The 11320-nt window shown below is 39.3% G+C and overlaps 1 protein-coding gene across 1 annotated transcript; it reads left to right on the top strand.

Moving 5' to 3' along the window:
* The first annotated feature begins 4864 nt into the window (after window positions 1-4864).
* Window positions 4865-9605, top strand: LOC149840463 (ACT domain-containing protein ACR6-like). Its single transcript, XM_090004443.1, has 7 exons — window positions 4865-5093; window positions 5817-5862; window positions 5964-6078; window positions 6216-6283; window positions 7741-8346; window positions 8734-8838; window positions 8915-9605. The coding sequence occupies exons 1-7, from the start codon at window positions 5041-5043 to the stop codon at window positions 9257-9259; spliced, it is 1338 nt and encodes a 445-aa protein (XP_089860569.1). The 5' UTR covers window positions 4865-5040; the 3' UTR covers window positions 9260-9605.
* Window positions 9606-11320: the final 1715 nt, after the last annotated feature.

The following is an 11320-nucleotide window of genomic DNA, read 5'->3' as shown; positions in this document are numbered from 1 at the left end:
CAGCGCCACTATATCTCGCATGCAAATGAGAGATGTTGTCTCGCCATGTCGTTCACCCTGGACACGCAGACCTTAGGTTTTTTCATATTGTGTCCAATGAAAATGGCTTCCTGAAATATTCAGGGCCTAAATTGCCCGACAAAATGCTTATTCTTGTCTAATTGGATTAGACAGAAAAATTTGGATGTGATTGCTATTTGTGAAACAAAGATGCAAGAGGTTTCTATTGCTTCGGTTTCAGAGTTGTAGAGGGGTGCAAGCTTTTGTTTTACAGCGGTTGTTGATCATGCTGGGGGTATTTTAATTTTGTGGAAGTCTTCATTGGGGGCGGCTCAAGTGGACCGCAGTCAGTTTTTAATTTTCATCGCTTTCACTATACAAGCTCTGAATCGTATGGTCGTGCTTACTGCGGTGTATGACCCAAATTGCGGTTCTAGGAGATTATTGTTATAGAAGGATTTAAATCAAGTGCTCACTCTGGCTGGTAATTGCCATATTCTATTGAACTGTTTAATCTGTCGATCAGAGGATTCCAAGATTTTGTTGCAGCTAATCAACTATACCCCATGCCATTGTATGGAGAAAGGTTTACTTGGACTAACCAATAGGCAAGACCATGTTGTAGGGTTCTATATAGAGTCTTAATTTCAACTGGATTCCTTGAAATCATCTCAGATATAAAGGGGTGGATTATTCCCCCAACCGTGTCCGACCATGGTCAGGTGATCGTGCAATAGGGAGGAGGCTTTTGATCAGTTCATCATTTTTCTTTCGAGCAGTGGTGGTTAACTGAACCAGAGTTTCATTCAGTGGTTGAGGAGTCGTGGACTTCGAGGGTTCATGAAGACAAGGCTACTATCCGATACCAAAAAAAGGTTTTGCGCCTAGCTAAGGATATTAAACTTTGGTTGCAAAGGCGGTCTGTGAGTAAGTTTCATGAGATGGTTGAATGGGAGGCAGTGATCTCATCACTGTTCACCCTATTATCTTCCACTGAAGGATTGTCGAATGAGCACTTGAAGGGATTGCAAAGCAGACTTGCTGATCGAATGATGTTATTGAAACGTTGGAGGATAAAAGAGGAGTTGAAATGGAAGCAGCGTGCTCGAGTGAAATGGTTGGAGGCAGGGGATGAAAATACTCATTTTTTTCATTTATTTGCTTCTGATCGGTTTAGACAAAGTATCCTTTAATCGATCACAATTGACGGGGTGTTGTGGGAAGGGCAAAATCTTGTGCCGGCAATCTCTAACTATTTCAAGAAGCTTTATTCTATTCCGCCAAATACGGGAGGTAATATTGGACATGCGTTATTTCCTTCTCTTCAATCAGATTAGGTCTTAACCTTGCAACGTAGGTTTTCAGAAGCAGAAATCATGAACGTAATTAAAGATTTGTCGGGTTGGAAGGCACCGGGAGTAGATGGTTTCCCTATAGATTTTTTTAAAGTTTTTTGGAGAGTAGTGAAGAGTGATTTGTGTATAGTGTTTGATGAGTTTCATCATAACTCTAGACTGCCTAGGCAGTGTCATGTCGATTTAATCTCTCTTATTCCAAAAGAAAGCATCGCCACATATATTATGCACTTCCGTCCCATTTCCATAATGGGAGCCTTGTATCGTATAGTCGCAAAGGTCTTAGCATCAAGACTAAAATTAGTGCCATCTAATCTATTTTCTGATTTTCAGTTTGCTTTTATTTCAAATAGGAGAGTTCAACAAGCATATATATCGGCTTCAGAGGTCTTTCATTCCATGCACGTGAGTCGTACTCCTTACTTCGTATTGAAGCTTGACTTTAATAAAACATATGATTTTGTGTACTGGCCTTTTCTTTTGCAAGTGGTGAATCACATGTGATTCAACAACCATTTTTTCAGATGAGTGTCAGAGCTCCTTACCAATGCACAAGCCATGATGTCCATTAATGAGATAAAGGGTGAGCAATTTTCATTGCGGTGCGGCCTACGATAGGGATGTTCGTTATCTCCGCTTTTGTTTAATAGAGTGGCAGAAGGACTTGCGGTGGTTCTTAGATGCGCACATAGAAGGGGGTTCGTACAATTGTTGGATATCCAAGGTTTTTCTGGGCATATTATACAATATGCAGACGATATGCTAGTCTTCGAAAGGGCTTCACTGCAGCAGATGCTCCACGTAAAGCTTATTATCATGTTTTTTGCAGCTTTGTCCCGACTGAAGCTCAATGAAAATAAGTGTTCGGTCACGCTTCTGAATGACGATTCGACCAGTCAAAATACGACAGAAATAATTTTTGCTCCAGTCTTGGCGTGCTAGATATTTGTCTTTTGCAAGCAGAATTACTTTGATTAGGCATGTTTTGTCAGCAATTCCAGAATTCTTCATGTCAGTTTGTGTCATGCCAGTCAACGTTGAGCAACAACTTAAGCGCGTCCTGTTCAGTTTTTTGTGGTGTGGTGTAAATGGACCTTATAAGAGGCACTTGGTGGGATGGGACTCTATCGTTATGCCAAGGACTATAGCTGGCTTAGGAATTTTTGCTTTGCATAAAAGGAGTGTGGCATTGGTTGTGAAGCAATGTTGGTTGACTCATACTTCACAGGATGCATGTGCAAACTTTCTCCGACTAAAATATGGTCTAATCGATTCACTTGTTGTTCGTCGGGGGGCTCGTGGACCATATATATCGCATTTGAGGAAAATGTGGTTTAGGGCATTGTGTTTGTTTCTTGACAGGGATTTGGACGTGGGGGTAGACAGATCTCGGCTTCAATGGGCAGTCTCAATTGTCGGAGTTTTCCAATTCCAAAAGGTCTACCGTTCTCTTTTACCTCGAGGTCCGGGCTGGATCCTCAAACATGTTTTATGGGCGAAGGGACCACCTCCGACGACCAAGGTATTGGCTTGGTTGATTCTTCATGATCGGATACAAACCCATAACAATATCAAGAGGATGAGGTTTAAGTTTCCCAGTTGGTGTGTGCTTTGTCGACAGGCTGAAGAAACCACACATCTTTTTTGGTCCTGTGAAGTGTTTCGGGAATTGTTTTCTAAAACTTGGAGGGCTCCATCAGTTATTGTGCGGGAGGGCTGCTTTGCGTTAGATCTTATCCTCGGCTCGACTATAATTAGACGCGAAAAGAAGTGGAGGACTATTTGGAGAGTTTGGTTATTTACAGTATGATGGTTCATATGGATGGCCAAAAATGATGCTACTTTTCGGGATGTTTCATTCAACCTTAACCGTTTGACTAATAGGGTCATGACTGATGTGTATGCTATCTTACATATATATCTCAAAGACCTGCCTCTGCCTCCAACCGATCCTCATCTAGATGTCTATCGTCCTTGATGAGTTTTCTGTTTTGTGTTCGAGTTTTTCTGTTTTTGTGTATATGATGTTTTCATGTTGTGTTTGTGCTTGTGGGACTCAACGCTTTGTTGAGTTTCACTTTTAAGTAATGTTGATTGCTTTTCGTCTCTCTCTCTCAATTTGATTTTCTTCTCCCAAACAAAAGAAAATTCTTCAGAAGTAGCCTTCAAGAAAAAACTTAAAGCAATCAGCACACACTCTCTAAGGGAGGTTGATGCAGTGAGGTGGGGCCTTGGCTGCTAGACAGGCAGTCAAGGTTCGATTCCCATGGGTGTTGTTGCCCCTCTACGCAAGCCAACGTGTAGCATAGGCTCCGGGGTAGGGGTCTTAGCCTCAAAGTTTTACGCTGCCGGCACAACGATCATAGGTATAGGTATGACAGTTTGAGCCAGCTCAACCAGGTCTTCGTGCTGGGTGTGGTTTCTTCGTGTTATAATAAAAAAAGAAGCAGCAGCACACAGGCACGCATGAGAGAGTTTATAGCTCAACAGCATCATGGAGGGGAATGAAAACATAACCAGTGTCCTTTAAACGCCGCCTCTCTCTCTCTCTCTCTCCAACGATGGGAAGGAAAGGAAGCCCATAAATTCAATGACCCAACAGCTCGTAGAAAGAGACTTCTTAACAAGTTGAAAATGAAACATAGGTAAAAAATTGATACACACCATAACACCCCCAACTAACCCAAGAACCTACTCAAATACCGTCCATTCAAACTCTCAAGGGTATCAAATTTCATATTAAGGCAAGAGCATCCCAAGAAAATCACCCAACGATAGAGCCTAGCAATCAATTCCTTCAAGAAAAGTTCCAAATGAAAAAAAAGTCTGAGAGTTTGCTCGAAGCTATACAAAGGAAAATATTAAAGAAGGTCTGGAGAGAAAACCTTGTTTTTCACCAATGGGGGCTCCGCATTGATGGTAGGAGCTGTCAGTGCACGTCTTCCTGTAGTAGGACGTTGCAGGTTCAAAACCCTGCTGGGTCTGCATAACGCGAGATGGTCTTTAAAAAAAAAACGTTGTTGTTTTAGAGAGAGGGAGAGGGAAGGGTGTCATGGGTGTCTCATGGCCATGTCCCGGAGAACCGGTGGGTCACGCCCGGCCTTCTTCCAAGAAACCGGCGGGACGGCACCAGCGGCATGAACCACGTGTCCGGCCAAGGTGGGGCCCACGAACATCCGGACCCGACCGTTACGTGGCATGAAGTATGGAAATACCCAAAAGAGAGAGAGAGAGAGAGAGAGATGGCAAGGAAAAAATTGCAGCAAAATTTAAAAAAAAGGAAACAGTATCACCGGATGGGGAATTGGGAAATAACAAATATGGGAAGGGGAGAAGGGTGGGACCCAATAAAGGAAGGGGCGGTGAGTTGCCCGTAACTGACTCCTGGCGGATGGTATGCAGACGCGTCATCCTGGGCAGGCTTGACCGAGATGCGGGTACAAGATCCAATTCAACCTCAAAACTTAAAAAGAAGCCTACAAAAACTGGTTTGAGTTTGAAGCGGGGAAAGGTCTCTCTCTCTCTCTCCCCCTCTCTCTCTCTCCAAGGATTTGGGAGGGAGAGTTTTTTAGTTATTTTATTTCGTCTAAATTTCGTTTGCTTTGGTTACTTGGGTTCTATAATAAGTGTGGGAAGTTCGGCTGTGTATATTTTTCTATTTTTCTCTCTTTCTTTGCTTTGGTTAATGGAGGTGGATGATGTATATGAGAGACTCATCAGGAGGATGAACCCACCAAGGTAAAATTGCTACTATTCTTCTTATTCCTTTTTTTTCTTTCAGTTTTTGTGATATCTTTCTGGTTTTTTATTTTTTCTCTTTTGTTGGTTATTTTACTTTATATCTTTTCTTGGGTACAATTTTATTTTTGTCCTGTCATATGCTACTCCTTCCATTCTTTTTGTTAAAGTTTTCTGGTTTTTTGTTACTTTCTTTAGTTGGTAATTGTTTTCTCGATCTGGTTGATGTACTTTTTAAGTATGACATATAGTCATTTCCTTTTTATCTTCCCACCTTTGTGCTACGATTGCTTTCCTCCTCCTCTCTCTACTTGATTTTTTATTTTAATTTTTCTTATTGTTTTCCTTTAAATTGGGTTCTTAAATTGCTTCCTTTTTCTTGTTGGGTTTGTTGCCTACTTGTTTTTTTTTCCTTTTTTAGTTTTCGGTTTTTGGGGAGATGAGGGGGTTGGTCTGTGGTTGAGTTTGTTCTTATATCCGAAGGATGAAAACAATACTACGAAGCTCTAGTTCTGCTACACTTCTTTTCAGAAACTGTTATTTTCTTAGGCTAGCAGTTGTTTCCTTTTAACCTGGTTGTTGTTTACTGCTTTCCTGGAAATAGCTTTTAACCTTTGTGCTAGCCACCAGATTATTGCAATTCCCTTTAGTTTTCCTGGAATTTCTTTTCCCCCCCACTTCTTGATTTGAACCTGAATCTGTTTTCTTCTTTACTTTTACCAGGGTTGTGATTAATAATGACTCTTGTGAGAGTGCAACTGTAATCCAGGTACAGCTTACTGATTTGGTCATGAACTTGTGTTCAAAGTATTTTGTGTTTTTGGGTGTTGAATGAACTCATTCTCTTCCCCCTTTCTTGTGTTGCAACAGGTTGACAGTGTAAATAAACAAGGGATCCTTCTGGAAGTGGTTCAGATTCTTGCAGATCTGAACCTCATCATAACAAAAGCATATATTTCTTCTGATGGAGGATGGTTCATGGATGGTATTGATCTAACCCAAGTTTTATGTTGTTCTTCAGATTTACAGAAGATAAAATTTTATTCTTACCATTACTTGATTGAAATTTTGTGCTGACATTTTCCTCTCTTCTATTTCTTAATTTTTTTGTTGGGATTTTAGTATTTAATGTGACCGACCAAAACGGTGAAAAGCTCAGGGATGAAAAGTTCATTAATTATATTCAGAAGGTGAGAGCTTATTACCCTGTTATTTTATGTTTTTTCTCACTCTTTTATTCTACTTATTTTCCCCCTTTTTTGTTGGGGGCAGGGATGAAGAGGGTGAAATTTGGAACTCATTTCATCTGTTTTTGAAATTAAACCAAGTAAATAAAAACAGAGGGGTTCACGTGACCTTGAATTCCTCTTCTTCAGCTTTTTTTTTATCAATATTTTTTAAACTCAGTATACATTTTTTTATTGTACTTATATTACATCTTTCTTGTCTACCCATCTGAATGACTGAAATGTTTGCTTATTCCTGTACTTGTTTACACTTCCCTCTTTTCATGCTTTTTTGTTGAAGAAAATGAGAATAAAGAAAAAACATTCTTTCTTTTTCTTATTTAATTAAACTTTCTTGGTTTCAATAATAGATAAAACAAAGCAACAAGTTTCAGGCTTTGCTTTCCTTTCAAATTATTAACTTTTGAATCTGTTTTGAATACGGGAGGCTATAATTTATTCTCACCAGATATTTAACAAGCAAAAAAAATTGGCACGTGAGTTTACCCACAATAGATCTGAATCGATTTTGCCACTTGACTTTGACTTGTTCCTATCTCAGGAAGTTGGTTGAAATTAGGTGGTGGTGTTCCCCTCTCTCTATATGTGTAAAATATAAGAAAGTAGCAAAGTCACTGACATGACCTAATTCAGTTATTACTTTATATTTGGTTAAATATAAGCTACTATTATTAATACCATACCACAGTTGCCAGAAACCTTTTAAAATAGCATGAAACTACAGGCTTCTTTCATGCTTCTAAAACTTTATGACAAGCTCACTCGTTAAAATAATAATAGCATGCTTGCTTCTCTCAGTAGGAAAAACTTCTTTGTTGTTGCAAATGTTTTGTCATGTTAAAAGAAATGTACTTTCTTTTTTAGAATTTATTGTTTTTTATTATAAAATATACATGTATAATCAATGTTATTGATAGAGATGCTTAAAATGCATTTCAAGTTAAAAACACAAGTTTTAACAATATTTTTATGTGTCACTCATGTTTGTTGTTGCTTCTTACTCACTTTCCCTCATGCAAGCATTTCTTAATCTCTCTCTTCTCACACCAGCTTCTTGTTCTTATAGTAAATCATAGGTGCAAAAGCTTTTTCTGCTTGGTCTGACACCAACACCATACATGCATATAACAAAAACTTTGTTTTTTCCAATCGCAAGACTTTGGTACAGTTGTGGAATGTTGATCTTTAAAGCTTTAAAAAAGCACATTTACACCACAACCACATGATCCAAAATATATCTTTTACCAAATGAACTATGTAGATCATATGTGCAAGGCATGATCCACAAAACATTCAAATAGCTGGTGGTCTACTAGATAGTGTGGTACTAACAATAGTAGCTAATGTTATATTGTTTTTTTGAAGCATACCTGATTGCTTAAATTTTGCCAATACTGCAGTCTCTTGAAACAGATGCATGCTTCATGACCCCCTTGACAAGATCAGTTGGAGTCATGGCTTCAAATGAACACACTTGTATTGAATTAATAGGTGCAGACCGACCTGGTTTGCTTTCTGAAGTATGTGCTGTACTCACAGGCCTGAAATGTAATGTTGTTGAAGCCGAAGTTTGGACACACAATGCAAGGGCAGCAGCAGTAGTCCATGTAACAGATGAATCCACATGCAGAGCCATTGAAGATCCAAAGAGGCTTTCTTTGATCAAGGAGCTTCTCTGCAATGTTCTGAAGGAGAACAATGACTTGAGGACAGCCAAAACCACAGTCTCAGTCGAGGTTACACATAGGCAGCGAAGATTGCATCAGATGATGTATGAGGATAGGGACTATGAGCGAACTAAGAAAGCTGGGCCTGAGAGGACTGAGGATGCCATACTCAGGCCACAAGTCACGCTGCTTGACTGTTCTGATAAGGACTATTCTGTTGTGACAACACGGTCCAGGGATCGTCCGAAGCTCATCTTTGATACCGTCTGTACTCTAACAGACATGCAGTATGTGGTGTTTCATGGGACAGTTGATACAAAGAGGGCAGAAGCATATCAGGTATACCTTTGATTTCTGAATTCTGTGCATGAGCCATGACATGGATCTGGAGTTCTGGCGTTCACACACACACACATTCCAATTATCATATGATACCTATGCAATCTTCAGTAGATGATTAACAATAGATCACATGAATTAATTGCAACAGGTCTCTTGCTTACTCCCCAAGCTTTCATGACAACATACAGTTCTAAGAATTGAGCATTTCTAAAACTTAGGAACCCTGAACCTCTGTTTTCCCAAATAATCTCCTGTCTTTGCTCAGACGTCTTATTTGACACATGAAGAATGAAGTTGGCAAAAGTTTGGTCAATTGGAGAATACATGCTTCTGAATTCCAGCCTGCCCATTTCTCTTGATGGTGCTTTATTGTTTGATTTGTAGGAATACTATATCAGACATGCTGATGGCTTTCCTATCAGCTCTGAAGCTGAGAGACAACGAGTGATTCAGTGTCTGGAAGCGGCGATTGAGAGGAGAGCATCAGAGGTACATATCATTAGAAAACCTTGTTTTAGATGAACTTGTAACTATTTCTGACTAAACTTGTTTCACTGATTTACAGGGATTGAGGCTAGAATTGAGCGCAGATGATAGGGTAGGGCTTCTTTCTGATATCACAAGGATATTCCGTGAGAATAGCTTATGTGTCACAAGAGCTGAGATCACAACCAAGGATGGCAAAGCAGTTGACACCTTCTATGTCCGAGATATCTCTGGTTACCCAGTTGATAACAAGACCATAGAATCAATACATCGTCAGCTTGGCAACACGGTTTTGAGGGTCAAGTACAGCTCCATTCTCTCTTCAAGTACGCCAGCCCAAGAAACAATCTCTGGCTTCCTCTTTGGGAACCTCTTCAAGGCTCGATCATTTCATAATTTCAGATTGGTAAGGTCACACTCATGATGATCTTTGGCATCAACCACCTCTGAAACTGTTTATATACTCCTCTAAAATCCAAAACAGAAAAGATAATATCAAAGATAATCCAGGCCACAAAATGATCACCAGGTATGTGGCCAATATTTCCCTATGGCACAAAAGATTAGTGTTCCTGCAACACTATATGGATTACAGACATCATTCAATACATGGAGGGACATGTAGACATGTATATATACATCTGTAAACATGTATAGATATGTATATACAAGCTTCAGGTATGTAAATACTTTCTGTACAAAGTGTTATTTAAAGTTTAAACAGTTGCAAAGAATCCAAAATGGTACATGAATATACTTTTAATTGTATATATATACTTTTATTTTTTACAGCAGCTTGAGCTCTGCTTTTGTGCGCCCAGTCTAGTTTTAGTGTGCATCAAATTGTCAAAATTACAATTGATGTTACTGGAAAGCAAAACCCTGAAGGGTGGTTCAAAATCACAGTCGATTGCTTGAGGCTTTCAGTCCAACAAAGGACATCCTTTGGACAAGAACCAGTTCAACATCAAGCCCTAATTGGAGTCCGTTGGAACTGGGACTTCTACATTGCAAGTTATGCCACGGGGACACTTCGATTTACTGTCGTGTCATGTGCCCATACATATCATTCTTAATGGACAACCGTACAAAGATAACATATCCCATGTCCTTTTAAAGTGTGTCCATATGAGGTAGATTCCAAGGCCTAACCATTGTCAAAATCCATCCTTTTGTCGATGCACAACCAAAACTTCCAAACTCTGTTAAACTTTCAATATGTAGACATAAGAATAAAATCACTGAGAAAGTGGTGAGTTCATTTGACATCTCATACTTAATCCAAGTGTCATTAAACTGTCATGTGTTTCTTTTTTGTCACCTTTTTATTCCTGTGTCATTTTAGGATTCTATGTTATAAAAAACAAAAGGTTGGTCTTTTTTCAAGAAGGCCTTGCAAACCTTTTTTTTATTTAAGAAAGGGAACCTTCACTATCTGGTAATAGAATTTTTCATAAATAGTTTCCGTGATGAATCTGTAATATGATTATAGTGATTACATGTTGAGGTCACTCTCCGTCATGGATATGCGTGGGTAAATATGTTGAGAAAGGCTAACAGTCACTTTCATTCCAGCTGTTCCTTTATTACAAATTTAACATGCCATACAGATAAGGAGAAGATACCAGACAACTGTGGGCTAAATCGTTTTTCTTGTGATAGAAAAGAATAATGTTAGTTGTTAGCAAGAGGTTACATACCCATCAAGAATTTAGTCTCTACCTGATTATTCCCTCCCAGCAAGTGTCTGCATACCCATCAAGGATTTAGTATGTACCTGATTATTCCCTCTCAAAATGCCAGCACTTAGATTCCACCACAAAATATCAAGATAAACTGAGAGAGCAGAATCTTCCACATTTTGTGTACACCTTTGTCCATTATCAGCTCCAACTTCTCGAATTGATTCATCTTGCACTTAATTTTCCTAATCTGGGATTAACAGCACATCAACAGGAAGTAACAGTTCCATCTCTTACCAACTGTAGCTAGTCACCACCTCAGGCAACATGGATGCATGGGATAACCATATCAAATTCCCCGCCCATGTGATTATATCAGCAAACTTGAGCTGAGCTAGGTCTAGTTGCTCCAGTCCAGAGACGTGCTACTAGATATCTTTATAAGCTGGCATTGTACCTCACTCTAGCGGTAGTTGAAATGGTGGTTAATGTTTCATCATTTGGGTAGCAGTCAAACAAAAGATACCTGATTGTTCCTGCCTCTCCCCTATCTCACATATTTCCTCAGCCTTTACTCGGTGCAAACACTTGAATAAATGAAAATTGGACTAAATTTGTAACGCCCCTATTCAGGATATTTGGAGTTCGGGTTTATGGGTATTACTTCACAGAGAGAAATACCAAAGTAGCCCACAGAAACATGACACCAATTTTTTTTAATAAGCAACATTAATTAAATTCAAATAAATTTATCTCATATAAGTCATAAAGGCTACATCATTCAAATGAAGCATCGCCTCTCA

Source organism: Nuphar pumila, chromosome 4 (genome assembly GCF_984573655.1).
Source record: "Nuphar pumila chromosome 4, dmNupPumi1.hap1.1, whole genome shotgun sequence".
NCBI lineage: Eukaryota > Viridiplantae > Streptophyta > Magnoliopsida > Nymphaeales > Nymphaeaceae > Nuphar > Nuphar pumila.
The sequence above is the reverse complement of the archived record's forward strand: the minus strand, read 5'-3'. Positions and strand labels throughout refer to the sequence as shown.